The 18072-nt window shown below is 38.7% G+C and overlaps 1 protein-coding gene across 1 annotated transcript in view; it reads right to left on the minus strand.

Moving 5' to 3' along the window:
* Positions 1-7059: 7059 nt before the first annotated feature.
* CCDC170 (coiled-coil domain containing 170) overlaps positions 7060-18072 on the minus strand; it is a 33978-nt gene continuing 22965 nt past the window's right edge. Inside the window, exons 8-12 of the mRNA XM_039707772.1 lie at positions 15622-15822; positions 13660-13833; positions 12658-12900; positions 11885-12121; positions 7060-8430 (exon numbers count right to left, since the gene is read on the minus strand). Coding sequence (XP_039563706.1) covers positions 8233-8430; positions 11885-12121; positions 12658-12900; positions 13660-13833; positions 15622-15822 — 1053 coding nt within the window. The 3' untranslated portion in view covers positions 7060-8232. The remainder of the gene's footprint in view (positions 8431-11884; positions 12122-12657; positions 12901-13659; positions 13834-15621; positions 15823-18072) is intronic.

Below are 18072 nucleotides of genomic sequence, written 5' to 3' on the forward strand. Positions count from 1 at the left end.
TGGCTGATACTTTGGGGCTTTTACAACTCTTTCATTTTTTTTATAGACATATTTTGATATGTGTCCTTTTCTTTAAATTGAAGCTGAAAGTTTTGCAATTTGTTTTAGATCTCCTATTGTTTATCATGTGGAACTAAAACCAACATACCCATCTGGAAAATTATGGTAAGCTTCCAGGAGAGCCAAACCCAAATATATTCTGTGATAATTAGAAGATCTGGGATTCAGATATTTTGACTGCTCTTAATTATCATTTCAAAATCCCCTGGTGTAAGTTATAACAGGTTGCTCCAGAAAAATCCCACACAGGGGAGTTTTCTCTTTGCTGTAACTTCCTGGTTTTATTGCTAATTTCTTTGAACTTACTAATGCCAAAAAGCACCCTATATTTATGACCATTTAGAACTATTTGTGGCAATGATATTCAGATATTTTACAAGAAAGTGTGAAAGCAATCTTAAAACCACTAAATGTGATTCCTGCATGATTCCAACCCACTTTCTATATGGGCTATCAAACAGCCTGGAGTTTAAGTGATGGCATTCAAGCTGCAACTGAGCTGAAATGCTTTTTCCTTTAGCAAGTGTTAAATTGGAGGGTTTCATGTACTACAGGAAGATCCATACTTTGTCAGGAAATGCAGCTGAGAAATGGGCCCAGGAAAAGTAGGGAAGTATCAGGTCCAGCTGCAACACAGATGTGCAGCTCGGCACAAGGACAGAATGAGGGGATACAGTGATCCTTCTGCCTTGCACTTTATTGCATTTTTCAACAAGTTACTTCATTATGGGATTGCCGAGGTGTCCCATCTCCTGCTGGCATGTGATGCTGGGAACATTTTGTGCAGTTGATTCCATCCTACTATGTTACCTTGCTTCCTCCCATTCTTCCTGCTTTATTTGGAGATGCAAATGCTGATTTCTTATGCTGCTCCTGGGTTTCCTGTTACTGCACCCAACAGACTCAACCTCAGCCTCTTGCCCTTGGCTTCTCTCTCCCCTGTCCTTCATCCTGGTCTATGACCAGGAAGTTCTGAAATGCTCCCATCCTCACCATTGCCTGCTGCTTGCTTCCCAATCATCAGCTCTCCCAAACACTTGTTCCCAAATCCCTACTCAGCTACTCACACTCTCTCCCTTTTCTTTTTTTATCTTACAGCATACCATTACTGCATCTCTCCCAGTGAACTTCCTTTCTCTTCTCTTCCCTTCCCTGTGAAACCTGCCATAACTAGCTCCTTCCTGAGTCTGTTCCTTTTCCTTCTGGCTTGGAGATGGTCCCCTCCTTCCACTCCTGTTTATTTTTAATTAATAAAGCACTGGGAGAAGTAAGGTGTGTCAACCTTTGCTCTGGTCCAAAGCAAGCCAGGAACACTTGCTACAAAGCAACTTAGTTTTGACTCTGGCCTGAATTGCTCCAAATTGCCACATTTTTGTTTATAGATATAGACAAATTATAGGTTTTCCATTAGTCTTGTTCTTAGGAAGGGCTGAATCATTTTGGCTTGAGTTTTCAAATAAATAAATTCTGCCATCTGGCAAGGAAGACTTCCCTCCTCCTGTAAATAAAAGCAAAGCATCATATTGCATTACAGGCAATGATACTACAGATACATGTAAAAACTGAACTTCCAAACCAGCCCAGTCAAGAATTTCTTAGGAAAACCACAGAGAGAATATTTTTTGAGAAATACAACCTCTTCTTTGACTAGGCCAGGGAGTCACTATAAACAACTACAAAGTATTTGAAGACACACCACTTAAAAATAAAAAAGCTGTTGTGAAAAACTGTTATCCTAACTGGGGGGATTTTGGATCTCTATCACTTGCTGGTACAGACATTGTCATTTGTAGAGCTTCATGACACTGTGAAAGGAAGCTTACCTGTCTTGATTCGAAACCCAGCTGGGCAGCAGTCTTCAGGCACTTAGCCAGTCTTTCTTCCTGTTCCAGCATCCTTTTTTCCCTCTACATTACCAGCAGATTTCCAAGGGCAACTAGCTCCTCTTGTTTCTATCCTGAAGCTCACCCACAAGTCAGGAGAAGTTTATAAAGCCTTGCAGTTAAGATTTATCACCAGAGGATTAGTCTGTGCAGCCCTAAACCCATGACATTATTTTCTGTTTAGGTCATTAGTCTAAATCCCTGTCTGTTTACTGGTTGCTTTTTTAAATATTTATTCTTTTTGATCCCTACACTCTCCACAGCCTCCTGTCTCATGCTATTGAAATTAATAGTTCCTAATCGTAAACACAGAAAAATGTTTTCAGGGATATTTTTAGCCACTTGGATCAATACATTTTAGCTCCATGACTTTGTGAGGTGCATCTCAGACACCCAGCTGTGTTCCCAGCTCCTTCCACAGCCCCTCAGGCAGTAAATGTCATCAATACATGCTGAGATTTAGATCCCTGTGCTATATGAGTCACACTGCTTCTCCACTCGTGCTGGACACACCCAGTTGTGTTGCCTGTCCTCTGTTCCACTGTTCCCAATCCGTGTTTTCAAAGGCAGCTGGGACTACATAGTGCTGTCATGTGCTGGAGTAATACCATGGAAGTATAATTCTAAATGTCTCTAATACCAAACAATATCAAAAATAGTAAGCATTGATATTACTATGATAATACCAGCACTAGCCCAGCACTTTTCTGCACAGCCTGGTTTGGACTGATGTCTAAGGGAAGCTCTTAGGGACTTTTACTCCATAATCTGCAGGATTCCATCCATCTACACTGATGTCCGTAGTACTTCTGCTATAAAAATCATTGCAGCCTGCTTCACAAGAATCTGCACCTGTCCTGGCTCGTCTGCTGCCATCATTTTACCCTCGTGTTATTTCTCCTTCTCGCAGCTCCACCTCCCCTGCAGATCCCGCAGTACATATCTGTCCCCTTGTGGCCGCATGCCTGACACAGCCCTGCTATTTCGTAGGATCCTTTAAGCTGACCACAACATTTCAGCTCTTTCTCCCACCCACACAAACATGGACTGACTGTCCCTGACCTGGCAGCTCCAGGAAAATACTTAGAATGGGGAGGAAGCATCTAAAAGGCTCTGCAGTCTTAGACGAGAGATTCAGCTGTGTCTTGGTGTCTGCTGAGTGCCACACAGCGTGCAAAGATCACACCCTGACTAGAGATAAAGTGCAGGAGGAGGCTGCCAGGTCTGACGGATGGAAAGTGGTGGCAGAGCAAAACTGTGGACAGGTTTCTCCAGCAAACCTACACAACCCAGCTGACTCTGGGGCTCCTTGCAAGGTGCAGATGTGAAACCTTGCTGGATGAAGAACAGGACTGAGCACAGAGACTTTGCTGCAGGCAAGTGATCTGGGAAAGATCCAGGTGAGAAAGGTATTGTGAACAACAACAAATCCAATGCAGCATGTAGAGACTAAGAAAAAAAAGTCTTCAGATAAAGGTCTGAGAGTTGTTGCCAGTCATGTTTTTCTGCTAGTCCATTGGGACGCCTGTTGGTTTAATCATGAGTCTCTGACCTCCTCTAAAAGCAAGTCAGCCACAGTGGCTGACCATATCAATTCACACTGTTACTTTAAAATTCATAATGCATATTTTTACATCATTGGTGTAGTATGAAGAGTACCCAGAGGAAATTTAAATACTCAGTGAAATAGTGCTAGAAATACTCTTACTGTTCCTTACTGTGTGCCAGCTTAAGCCCAAGCCACCAATCGAAGCACAGTTTTCAGGCTGCAGGCACTCCCTGTTGGGAGCAGAGGTGCCTCTTTGGGGTGCCCAGATTTACATTCCTGTTTGCAAGGCTCCCCCCATGCCCTGCCACAGCCCCCAGAGCTGCCGTGGCCGTGCTCTTCCTCACAGCACAAAACCATGACCAGGAGGGGAAAGGGCTGAGTCAGCTCTGCTGGCATGCTGCTGCCAGCCCTGGGGAAGGTCTTCCAGCATTCCAGGGGTGCCATCACGTGTTTGTTTTGTAATCAGAGCTCCCAGCGTTTTGTGGGCAAGATTCTTTTTTTTCCAGATTAAATTGCATCCGTTGGCCTGTTTAAAAGCAGTAATAATAGAAAGCTGAATGCTTTGTTTATAACCAAGCACTCAACCTCCCCACCCAACATACTAACATTCAAAAAAAAAAAAAAAAAAAAAAAAAATCCAAATCGTTTTACAAAAACACCAAATTATAACAAAAATTATAAAAGTACTCATAACCTAGGGCTGAAACCTATCCAGCTCCCAGTTTGGTGAGAATTCCTGCTCTCCACTCCATCCTCAGCATTACCAGAAGCCATCTGACACTTGAATTCTCTACCTGGAACCTGTCTGGAGCCCACTGGCTCACACTTTGCAATCTTCTTTGTGTTGTTTCTCCTACATATCCAAAGTGTAAGTAGTCACAGAGGAAAAAAATGAAATAACATATCTCAACTGTTTTATTTGTTCCCATCTGAAAATAAGTTTTTTTCATTGTCTCCAGGCTCATTAGCTGACTTTAAAACTGACAGAAAAATAAACTATTTTGTTCAAACACATTGTTATGTTTCATAGATTTTTTTTCTGACTCAGTTATTCCTCACTAATTATGAGTGCAATCTAATAAACTCATCTGCCTTCCAAAAAAAAAAATATTTCCATAGAGGATTCTTACTTGTTTTGACAAAAAAATCTGAAATCTTCCATTTGAAAAGGATTATCTTTGAACATTCTTTCCAGTTTCTATTCTGGCAAGCTATCATTTTTTTATTTTCCACATAGTTGACTAATTTTGTTTTGCATGCTTCAGTGATACAAGAAATCCCTTTTCTCTAATTTCCTAGAGAATTTTACTTCATTTTGCTTCATTCTTCAGCCTTTTTATTTTAGATGGTCAAGAGAAAAAGTTAGAACCTGTAATTTTACAAAATACTTCTATTTCACATGAAGATTTTGGTAAAATACATTACTTTTTCTCTCAAAATGTACCTGATTCCTCATCTGCTATTTTTTAAATTAAAATCTATTATGACTTGAGTCATTCATATTTCCCTCCTCCCTCGCCATCATAATGTGCAAAATAATCCAGTACCAGAACAGCTGTAGGAAATTGTGCATGATGCATACATCCACTGAAAATGTGAAAAAGCAAGCAAACTGCTTTATACTGTAATAATAAACTACAGAGCAACAGAGCTCAAAGAGTAATTTAATGTGATCTGTCTTGATGCATCTTAATTCCAATTTAGCAAGTACTTGAATACTTTTGCGCTTAATTTCTTTGAGGAACAATGGTTCTACTACATTGATATTCTGATGCATGGTTCAGCTGTGTTACAAATAGTGTATTATCAATCATAAGATGCATAGGCAAAACTTCAGTTCCATGTACTTTAAAACACTTATAACACTCTAACACCCATTTTTCTATCCACTTTGTGATTTTATTTTTACAGTGTTTATGGCATGTAAATAATTTCACTTTAATATCTACAATTGCAACATTTTAATTTGTTGAGTTTTGCCTTGACACTTAGTAAAGTTGTCATCATTGAAGTTAGTTCAGCTGTTATTTGGAGGAAAAAAAATGTAGTTCTATAGCTATACTGATCTGTGAGTTAACATACATTTCTTCTATTTTGGAATGCATTCTGTTGATAAATCAAGAATTTGATACACTTTACCACAATAAAAGAGTAATTATGATAAGATAGTAAACTCTTAATCCCACACCTTTTTAATACAGACAAACCTAGTAAAAATAACCTATGGGAAGAGGGTGTCTGCTGACACAACATTAATAGACACTTGCAACTCCTGTCTTGTGATGTATGCACCTTGGATAAAAAAAAAAACATTTGAAACAAATGTTCAAAACATTCATAAGCCTCTTCTAATTTTCTCCCAAGAAAGACTTCCTTCAATGCTGTATGGAACAAGTCTTAAAAAAAAATTCAATGTCAGTTTTTTCCAGGGCTTACTTAAATTATATAGGTCAAAAAATCACTTGAACTTTGTGCGAATCAAATTGCTTCTTATTTATTTATTTATTTTTCTTTAGCTAAATGGAGAAATATATCAGTGCTCTTCCAAAAGTGAAGCAAATACAGGGAATATTAGTATTCCTAATACTAATATTAGGAATATAGTAATTTATAATTATTAGGAATAGGTCATAGTCCTTTTTGAACATGGTGAGCATTAATACTTCAGAAAATACAGATCTGCTGGGCTAAAAAAAAAAATAAAAGGCATTAGAAAACCTTTATTCCTTCTTCTGGCTTAACACACAAACCGCTAATCAAGCATTGCTGTGAACTTCATGTGAAAATCTGCCTCCTTTGAAATAATTTAGAGACCCGTGCTGGTGGTTTCTGTGGGGCTGGAACTCCACTGCTGGTGCCAGGGCTGGTCACAGGGTGGCAGGGGACGAGGCTCATGGGCCTGACAGGAGCCTTCAAGTCTCATTGCAGACATCAGGAAGTCATTTTACAATGCAACCTTACTTTATATTTGTCACTCTCAGAGACTATTTCTTAATGTTATGAATGTATTATCTAGGCTGAGTGGACCTGAATTTGTAATGTAATTTACTTAACTTTCAAAATACAGTTAATCAAGTTTTGTATGATATTTATTAATGTGGATGAAGAAAGTGGGGTTTGTTATTTAGTAATAAATCAAAAAGAAGTGCCAATAAAACCAACAAAACACAAAGTGAAACTACTTCTATTATCTCACAAAGAATTAGAAAATCATTGCCTCCTTTTACAGCCTCTAAATCCCCAATCAACATATCACGCCTAAAAATTACATTTCATCCAGCCTTGAACACTTCCAGGGATGGAGTATCTACAACTTCTCTGTCCAACCTGTGCCTCACTACCCACACCAAAAAAGAAAAAAATTTTTCTCATATCTAATCTAAACCTGCTCTCTTTCCATTTGAAGTCATTCCCCCCAAAGCAATGTTACATTACAAAACAAAAAATTTAATTGATTTCAATCCAGTTAGCCACAGGAGCATAAGAATTTATGCAAATTTTATTTCTGTCTTCTCAAATGACTGATTTTACAAAAGCTTGAGTGTTTATTTCTTTATTTTACAGCAAGTCAATGAGAAACAATTCTTCAGAAGCCAAAGAAATAAAAACATGGTTTGAGTCCCCAGCCAGATACCCAAATTACCACTCTTACTTGAAAAAGTGTCATTTTTCTTAAAATAGTGTGTTCAGTTTTACTGAGTGGGTCATCATTCACTGAGATACTGTAGAAAGCCCACAAGTGGTCAAGACAAAAATAAGTAAGTCATCTTTACTGTTCTACACAACCATACAAAACCTATAATGGGAAGAGACGACTAAAACCACAGAATCAAGTTTGAATGTGCTATTAAAACAGATTTATTGTCCATATTTCTTTTTAAAAAACATGAAGTTTAACAACACTCAGAAAGCGGTTTTTATGATTAAGAGGTAGTTTTGTACACCTCATCATCACTTCTCTGAAAATAAACACTCAGCTATTTTCTGTAGTGAACAAGAATTCTAAAATAATTTTTCATTAACTCAGAAGAATTGCCATGCGGATTAATTGCCCAAGGAATACAGCAGCTGGAAGCAAACTTTTCAAGACATCATGACCAAGGCCAACACTCAATTTTACCAAATATATTTATATGAGGCAAATGACAGGACCCTGTGAGAAAGCCTTTGCTGCAAAAATGAAATTTTTTGTTTTGCCATACAAGCAGACAAAAGAAGCCAACAGAAAAAAAAAACAACCCATCTTGTTCCAAAATTGAGATAATCCTCTAACTTGCAGACAATTGTGTTGAAGCCCTCATGTGTAAAAATGCAGAGATGTCCCAGGTGGCAAGAAGAACAGCAGAAGAACAACCCCTACTTGATTTCATCCTTGTCACCTAGAGGTAAAACACAAGGAATGCCACTGAAGCAGGTATCCAGTAACTTCTCAAAACTGTGAGCTGACCTGGGGTGACCCATCACTTCACTGCCTCTGCACTGAAAGGGGCATTGAGGGCATTGCTGATGTGTTGCCTACCAATTTCATAACTGAAGTATTAAGCTACCCAGGATTTTCTGTTTGCCATCTCCAGGCTGCTGGCTTGACTCTACCCATTCCAACCAGTCTCTCTGTTGAAGTTCTAAAAAATCAGCCCTAGATGGTTGTCAAGAATAGGAAGCAGAAATAGGGATCTGTTTCTTGTGGAGGTCCAGCAGGTAAGGAAGCAAACAGAAAATTTTACTTGGTTCCATCTCCGTTCAGTGAAGAAGCTGGATGTTTCTTTGCTGCTCCTCTGGGGTCCTTGCCATGTCTTTGAGGCAGACACAGGGGAAGAAGAGGTGCTGATGGGAGTGAATCAGCCCTTCAAGGCGTGAAATGATTTCATAGTCAGGAAGAGCCAGGCTGGCAATGTCAAGGCCCAGCATCCGCGAGACCACCTCTCGGAAATCTGCCAGCTGCGAGAGCAAACAGAAAGGAATAAATCAAATAGGAAGCTAGGGAGATGTCAAGGAAAACATGTACATATGGCCATACATACAAACACAAGCACTTGTGTTGTCAGTGCTAATATAGGCATTTCAGCTGTTGCTCAATACAGAGAGCAGAAAAGGACAGAAACAGCCCTTTGGGATATACATCAAATCACAAAACAACAAACAGCTGAGATGTCAAGTATCTCAAACACAAAACAGTTTTCAAGTGTTTCTTCAGTATTTTTCACAAGCATATCTTCCCTGCTGACTCAACTCCAAAAACTGAGGAAAGCACACTTTTACTTGACCCAGATGACCAAAAATTATACAAACTGGAAACTCTGGTGGGCACTTCCCAGAGCAGAGGTTGTTGCTTGTCCTTGACCACCATCTGCCACCTCTCCCCTCTACCCTGCACTTTCTTGAGAAAAAAGAAAGGAGGAAGTTAGAAGAAAGATGAAGTTTTTGGCACATCCTGCAGTCTGACTTTGATTTGAATCCGGATACTGCCCAAATTTAAGACGCAGATTAAGAAAATGCTTGTTTTTCTTCTGTGCATAGCTGCTGAAAATGTCATAGGAATAGTATTTGCTAAAGTAATTAATTAAAGACACCAGCTTTCTCTCTGAAGTTCCAAATGAATAGACATCCACAAGTAGCTGTCATCACCGCTGATTTACTCTTCTCAACTCAGGATATGTATCATTATCAGTCAAACTTCAAGGCCTCTTGAACAGACGATAAATTACACAGCCAAAATGACAAATGCCTTAATACTCCTTATCATCAACATATAAAAGAGGAAAATGTTACTATTTGAGGAAATATGCTTTTTCTGCTTTCTATTTGAATGCCAAGATCCCCATTTCCAAGCATGAAAGAGACCCAAAATGCCACAAAATCATCAGAACCATTGAGAAACTGGACTCATGTTCTGATGTGACAGCATCCTCACTCCACCAGTCATACCAAGGGCTAAGGATAAGGAGAAGATAGACAGTCCTGAAATGTCTCCAACCCCAAGAACACTGTGCAGAATTCTGAAGCAGTTAAGTCTGTGAGGAAAGGGGTTTGCTTTCCTGAAAACCAGGTCTCAGTTTCCAAGACTTTGCCAAAGGCATTTTGTTTGTTTCAAACCCTGAGGAGCTGCCATCGATTCAGAAACACAAATATGGAAATCAATACAGAACACAGCTGAGGTCTGACATGGACCTGTTAGAACAGTTCCCAAGGAGAGCTACAGAGACGATCAGAGGGCTGAAGAACTCTCCTTCTATGAAGTCAGGCTGAGAGAGCTGGGGTTGTTCAGCCTGGAGAAGAGAAGGCTCCAGGGAGACCTTTTAACAGCCTTCCAGGACTTAAAGGGCAGCCTGAAAAATAAAAAAAAAGAGAGAGCGAGAGAGAGAGAGAGAGAGCAACACCTTACACAAGCATATAGGGGTAGGAAAAGGGAGAAGGGTTTTAAACTAAAAGAGGAGACATTCAGATTAGATGTTAGGAAGAAGTTCTTTACTGGGAGGGTAGTGAGACACAGGAACAGCTTTGCTCAGGGAACTTGTGCTGTTCCATCCCTGGAAGTGTTCAAGGTCCGGGTGAATGGGGTTTTGCACAGTCTGGTCTAGTGGGGGGTTTCCCTACCCGTGGGAGGTGTGTTGGAACTAGATCATCTTTAGGGGCCGTTCCAATCTAACCCATTCCTTGATTCTGTGATTTGAGAATTCAGTCCCCGCTATCTGTATTACCAAGGCAGTGAGATATCTTGGATGAAATGTTGGAACAACATTACACCAAAACCCCAAAGTTCCCATATATTACATTCTACACTATTTCAGGAGGTCACTGATGCAGGGATCTGGCAGTGTGCTAGGCAAGTAGTATTTAGCAGAAGCTAAAGACTTTTTTTAAAACATCTGGATGACAGACAGGATAAGGAGGCAGCAAAGCTGGGATTTGTTTCCATACAGACTTTACATTGAAAGATAAGGCAGCTCTCTGCAAAGATCCGGCCTTTGGATGAAGGAGACAAATAAGAAAGGATAAACATCACTAAAGACTCAAACACAAAGGTATGGTGCAGATAACAACAATCCTGCTAAATTTTCTTTACACCTTCCTTTCAGTGAGTAAAAAATTATTAGAAGTAAAAAACAGGAAATTAATGCAACTTAGAGCATTCACCCAAGATATTGGGATTTGAGGAAGTAAAAAGCAGACACTATATTTTATTTTCACACTGTAACTACAAGAAAGTAGAAGGGATCTTATTCCAACAGAAAGAGAGCAAAAAGAAAAGTCCAAAGAATATTCCAACAATATTCAAATGGTTTGAAACCCCATGGACTCAGACGGTAAAAAGTCAACATTTGTATCTATACTTTTAGCAAAATACTCAATGTTTGACTCCATGGAATATTTTCCTGCATATAATTAATATCTTCTTCCCTGTGTCAGATGCTTTGTTTCCTCATGAGATGTATGAAGAAATTAAATCTTCCTTTCAAATTTCTAACCTTTGTTATAAAACAAAGCATCATCAAAGACTTCCAGGGGGAAAAAAAAAAAGATTCCCAGGTTATTGGTTGTCTCTCCACATAAATAAAAAAATATTTTTCTAGACTAATTTTCTGAAATAGCATTCTTAAATTTCATCCAGAGTAATTGTTAAGGCCAATACGTGCCATAAAATTTTTAGCTGGGAAATCTAATAAAGTTTTAGGGAGAGAGGGGTGTTTCTTGTATTCTCCAACATTCTTTGAATTTGTGGCCTATACACAGTAACACAGGCTTCTTGCATCATATAGGTTGGAAAGGGCCTTTAAAACTATCAAATCCAACTCCTAAGCTGCATTGCCAAGTCCATCACTAAACCATGTCTAGGTGTCTTTTAAACACCTTTAGGATGGTGACTCAATCCTGGGCAGCTTGTTCCAATGCCTGACTACGCTTTCAGTGAATAAATTTTGTCTAATATCCAGTCTAAACTCCCTCCCACCCCGCACAGCTTGAGGCTGCTTCCTTTCATCCTATCACTTAGTCTTGTTGAACCTCTTACAACTGGCAAGGAGAAAGTGCAAGGGATGGATGTGTGAGAAACAGAAGGAAACAGATGAGAAGTTGGTAAGTTTCAAACCTAAGATATTTGGAAAAAGACATACCTTAAGATTTTACAACAGTTTAACACTTCCCTAAAAGGTAATGTAATATTTTGTGATGAGCAAAGAAAATAATGCCTGTATTTATTATTCTCTTGCAAAACTTAACTTGCAGAATATCTTTGCAATCACAACTGTTAGTGTTGCTCACAAGTGTGAGCTGAAATGTCCTTGTTTGATAATGTTTGGAACAGTTTAAAGCACAGCTGGACAGCTGCTCCACCTATACCATTTTCCTACGCTCTAAGTGACACCTAGCACTTGTCAAATATCTATACACCTACCTGTCTCTCTCTTTTTGCTAGTTCTGCAAGGGTTGTTTTAAGCACTTTCATCTCACTAGTAACTGTTTCTAACATATTTTTGGTTTTTTCTTTATCTTCAGTAGCTTTACGCTCCTTTAAAAGTAGTTCTGATTTGGCAGATCTAAGTTGTTTCTCAGCTTTTTCTTTCATTCTTTCCAATTTCTCTTGAGACTTACTGAGTTCCTCTATTGTTCTGTTCTGCTCCAAAGTTTTGATCTGCAATAAGAAAAGGAAGCATTAAATTTGTCATACTTTTTCTTCTAACTTGAGCAAACAATAAAAATATCAGGAGCACTTTAGTGTGGTTTCTTTTGGGTTCTTCATTGAATCATCACATGTACATGTGAGCTAAAAAGTTATTTAAGGAGACAGGCCTATTTCAACACAATTAACAAAAAGATTTTTCCTTCAAAGACAGGAATTAATTCTCCACAGGTTTTGTGAAAAGAGGTATCTGGACAGAAAAGAAAATCCACAGTGAAGGTTCACTCTCTTCCCTGGCAAAAGAGTACTAAAAAGACTTGTCAAATATTTTGCTGGTAAAAATAGCCAAAAAATTTACATTGTGCTTTGCAGATGCTACTTAGTATATCAAGACAAATTGTAAAATATTCAAAATATTGTAGTATTATGTTTGTTTTTGCCTAGATTTGAGCAGTTCTCCATGAATACATTTATTTTAAATTAAGTCCAGCTGTATCCAAGTGGAATAGAAAAATTGATAGTAGTACAAATTTAATCTTTTAACTCACCTTAAGTTCACTGGTTTCAGACAGCTTGGCTTTGAGATCAGTATTTGTTTCCCTTGCCAGATCAAGCTGCTTCTGTAGCCTCTCTATCATCTTATGTAACTTTTTGACAGCAAGATTGGCCTCATCCCTTTCCACAGCTAAGGCAGCCCTTACTTGCTTCTCTTCTTCCAGCTGGGTTATTTTCTGCCGCAGAAGGTTCATGTGCAACTCTTTGTTTTCAAGTTTTTCTTTCTGGGCCTTCAACTTGATTTCCAAACACAGGGACATTTGAAAAAATAAATGTGAAAGATGTACTACATAATCGCAAATTTAATCCTCATGTTGCATTTATAACCTGAACTCCTTTTCCTCTCTTGAAAACTTTGTGAAGAAATATCAGCATATATATCCTAACTTGATACTCCTTGTATTACCAATTCATTGTGCTTCTCTGTTGTCTTAAACCTCACACAGACCCAATTCCCAGATCTATACCAGTCTGACAAGCCTAAACCCAAAAGATTTCCCTATGTCATAACAGGATGACAGAGGGTTGTTTGACCAAATTTGAACAGACTTGTTCCTGTAGGAACAACTGAATGAAGGAACAGTTCTTGTTGGAAACGTTGCAATTCTTGGTGAAGTACAACTAAAACCCTACTAGTTTCTAGAGGAGTTTGTGTAATGTGCTTCCCTCCTTGGCAGATCCTTTTACATTACTGGCAGTTGTTTACAGAATTATAAATGTGTATTAAAAAGTAGACAAATATACAGATATAAACACCCATAACTTCATTGTTTTTTCTTAAGAAGTTGTGAAAAGCAGTATCGTGTTCAACTGACTGGTGGGTTTAGTTATTTCAATATGCAGTCTTTTTGCTGTTTGCAAACATTCACTATCTTCTTTTTATGTCATGGATATCTTTGAAATTCTTTGCACATATACAGTCTGCTGCCTTTAGCAAGCCACTACAGAAACACAGCCATATGTTTATTTTTGAATGGTATGTCTTTTTTGCATACCTTTCTTCTGAGGCTGTATGCCACAGTCTTGTTCTCAACCACTGCATCCCCTTCCAGTTTCACCAACTGCTCTACCCGGGCCAGAATCACATCCATAGCCATATCAAATCCAACCTCTGCTGCTAGACTGTCCAGCTTCATCTTCTCATTAAGTTGCTCCAGAAATTTCAGATACTAAGATGTGGGAAAGTGGGCAGAAGAATAATAAAATTTCATTAAAGGTTATGAAGAAGTACAATTTAAAAACAACCTCCACTATAGCAGCAGCCAACAATATGTAAAAGTACACTACAAGAAATAATGTACTGAAAGGGTGTAATTGGGCACATTCCTGACACAACTGCAAATTCTCCATATGTCCTTTTTTTAGTCAACACTTACTTTGTCCATAAATCCCTAGATCTACTGTATTTATCTTCTTAGCATGAAAAAATGGGGTTTGCTTCTCTGCAGCAATAGGTAGGTCCCTGCTTCTGACTCCAGCTCCTGTCTGGAGCTCTGTCGTTTTACACAGCTGTGCATTGGCAAGGAGAAGTCAGAATGGGCAGCTGTGTCCTAATTAATACAGCAAGGGCTGGGATTGCCCCGTGCTGTGAGCTATCAAACAGAGGGAACTGGCACCAGGGATGCCATGAATGACATACGATGTAGTCTGAGGAGATGCAGGAATGTTAGCACAGTCAGCCTTCAGCCCTTCTTTGGAACAGCAAGGTTTGAGGTAAGTTACTGGTTTACAAATTGCTTTTAAGGTTATTTTAATTGCATCTCCATCTGGTTTACTGATGTGAACACATACAGATATCAAATAGTATTCAATCCAGTTTTTCCTTCTTTTGTCCTGCCCTACCAGCTCTTTAAAAATTGCTTTAGTCTCTTGCTCTCAATTAGCTTCTCTTGCAAAATCCAAAACCCTCCTTCTTACTAGGAACTGTTTCACTTTGTTTCCTCTTATTTCTGGTGCAAACCATTATATTTGCAAAGAATCAACAAAATAAATAAAAAGGGGAAAAAAACCAATAAACCAGTTTCAACATTTGTTCATTAGCAAGAATATCTTTTTGTTTCATTATATTTCTGATTCAAAAAATTAAAAACAGCAGCAGAAGAGGAAGGCACTGCAGTTATTCATTGGCAGAAAAAAAAAATCACAAAAAAGGTCTCTTCATTGCAGCAAAATGTAGAGAATAATTTAAGAATCTAGGCCCACATGTTATTCACAGAGGAAGCAGAGCAGAAAGAGACGCTCCTTTGTCTGGTTTTCTCCCAATGTGATGGATGCCTCATTCAAAAAAGTTATTTTATCATAGTCTAAGGCAAAACAAATAGCATAAAACTGTTGATTCCTCTAAGCATTAATCCTGGCCTGGAAACATGCTACAGCTTTGCTTTTCGTAGCTGTAGTGTTTGGCTTTCCAGGTACTATGTCATTTGTCAAACTACTTAGTATGTGAATGAGTTCTAGGATAACAGTGTGCTCATTCATACAATTAGACAAAAAAACTTAGTAGTTATGATTGTCTAATAATATAAAAGAATCAAAGACTAAAGACAAGATCTTGAGAGACTGCAGACCAGATAATGTTTTAGAGAAAGACAGAGAGATGAGAGAAATGCTGAGATCAGAGAATAACTGAAGGACTTCTGATGAGGTATTGACAGGGACTTCTTTTAAGCTGGTTTTGGGGTGTAGTTTGGTTTTGGGGGTTTTTTTTACTTGGTATTTTTTTTGGGTGGGGGTTGGGTTTTTTGTTCATTTTGTTTCACAGTAATGGACTTGGGACTCAAAAGCTTAGCTACATCTTCCAATTGTTGGTCAAAGAAAAAGTATTATTGCTCCCTACATCATGTCTGACTTTGCTATTTCACATTACTTGCAGTGCTCCAGTAGACCAAAGCAATACAATGAGCTGTGTTTCTGCCTTTAGTGACTTCCATTCAAAAGTAAATAATGTGTGCAACTACTTTTTGTTTCTCAAGCTTCAAACCATCTTGCATCAGGTTTCCAGTTAATAATTCCTCTTCCAAGTGCTTCAGTTGATCGTGGAAATTCTCAGAACATTTTTCAGCTTTCCTGCTCCTCTCCAGAGCTTCATGGTACAATCTGGTCTGATTTTCCAAAGCTTTAGTCAATTTAGCTAATTGTGTTTCAAGCTGAGATACCATCTAGGGAGTAAGCAAACCAACAAAGCATATGGGGTTAGGTGGGAAATGCTAGAAAGATATGAAAGATAAATCAATAAATTATTAAAAATAGGGCAAAATATTGATCTTTAAAATATACGCATTTAAAAAGTCAAAAAGAAAAATCTGTAACCACCAGCAAAAAATTGCAGAAGTGGAGACACCCAGAAATGAGCAGCACATTCTATAAATAAGATGAGTCAAATACAATTACTTTGTATTAAAAAATCAATACAAAGTAATTCAGACAGAAAATTTCCAAAGATGTGGACACAGCAGCAATACCTGGGCAGTCAGCTATCATTCCTTGATATAAGCCAAAGGAGGAGTTGACTAGAAAAAGCATATAAGTTACTTAGAAAATACATGCAGCATGTAGGGGAGAATGTAGATAGGGATAATTAAGCCTCAGAGGAGTGTTTCCCAACTGGTAACTGTTAAGCAGTGTTCAAGAGATAGTGCTTTAAAAAATATTAGCAATAATAATTTCTGTAATCTAGCCAGAGCCCAAGGATAAAAGGATAAAATCTCAAAACAAGCAACTAGAACAATTCTGAAAAAAATTTCTAATTCTTCACTGTTAACCTTACAACACCTGCATATAGTGTGATGGATATTAAGTTGTAAACTATGTATAAATTAAATGCTTTAAAGTATCTGGTTATGCTACTGCCAAATACTGAAAGGCAGTCCTATACATCAAATTGCTTGTTTCCCTCTGTATTCTTCTTACTGTCATTTGGTTACATAGCTAACCATAGTGCATTTGAAACTCAGTGTTCACACACTCATCTCCAAGCAGCCTCTTAATTTTAAGTGTCTTGTTGGTTTCTGTTAATAAAATTAACAGTGAGTACATGGAGCTGTCATTCATTTTAATGGCACTGAAAGGCTTCCAACTCAAACTGCAATTAAATACAAACAGTTTGCCCCCAACTTGCCTAAAAACACTGAGAAATTACTGATGCTCATGCAGTAGGCAACACTAAACAATAATAAATCTGCAAGAACCCACAAACATATTTTATGCTGTTTTGCATTTCACATCACCCAGTAGGAACAGGAATTTCAGTAAGTGGTCCCCCCCCAGATGTGCTGCTGCCTGGAAACCTAGAGCCCCTTTATCAGGCTGCAGAGGGGGTTTCAGAGGCTTCAAAGATCCATAAACATGAGAAAGTGAAGGGCTGTACCACAGAAGCAGAGCAGAAGCTGTCATTTTATTATCCTGAGGCATCCTGGTGTAACTATTATCCTTGGCTTAGGGACAACCCACAAGGTAGGCATTTCCTAAAACAACGCTGCAGCCTTGTTACCCACCTGTGCCTAATCCATCATCTTACAAGGCTGCATTTTTCATCCTGCAGTTCTGACCTCTATAACTTTTCATTCTTATGACTCATTCAGCTTAATCAGTCAGCCTGCAAAATAAAAACCCCCCTCCTGCTTTTTTTTAATGTGGCTACTGGATAATTTCAGATTACAACCATTTTACATGTGACGCAAAACAGGGTCTGAGTGTGGATCTGCAGGAGGGTAGGAAGGCTCTGCAGAGGGATCTGGGCAGGCTGGATCAATGGGCTGATGCCAATGTATGAAGTTCAACAAGACAAAGTGCCAGTTCCAAGTGCAGGTCCTGCCCTTGGGTCACAACATTGCTGCAGGCTGGGCAGAGTGGCTGGGAAGCTGCATAGTGGAAAAGGATGTGTGGGTGCTGGTGAACAGCTGGCTGAAACTGAGCCAACAATGTGTCTAGGTAGGCAACAAGGCCAATGGCATAGGTTTTTGTTTGTTTGTTTTTTTAAATACTTCACCAAAATGCACAGGATATTTTCAAGAACTATTTCCAACCTTGGACAGAATACAAAACCATTTGCTGTCATTAAAAACTATCACATCAGCAGGAGATGCTAGAATTTCAAAATCTGGCAAGAATATTAGAGCTGGTTTTCAGTGGCTCACTGAAAGCAGCTTTGGATTTAGTATGTGACTTTCAATTATATAAATAGTCCTCACTGACAAAATTAATAAACTGTAAGCAAGCAAGTGAGAAACTTCAGTGCAGTGTCAGGCTGCATTCTGATTCACCTTCCTCCTGAGCTGACCCTTCTCTGTCTGTACATACAAACACACCTTTGCAAACTACCAGCCCAAATGCCTCAAGCCAGAGCCTTCCTTTTACCTTTGGATGCTGAATAATGTTTAGCTGTAAATGGAAAAACACATCTTTATTTT

The sequence above is a fragment of the Passer montanus genome, unplaced genomic scaffold (genome assembly GCF_014805655.1).
Source record: "Passer montanus isolate IOZ18808 unplaced genomic scaffold, ASM1480565v1 scaffold2, whole genome shotgun sequence".
NCBI lineage: Eukaryota > Metazoa > Chordata > Aves > Passeriformes > Passeridae > Passer > Passer montanus.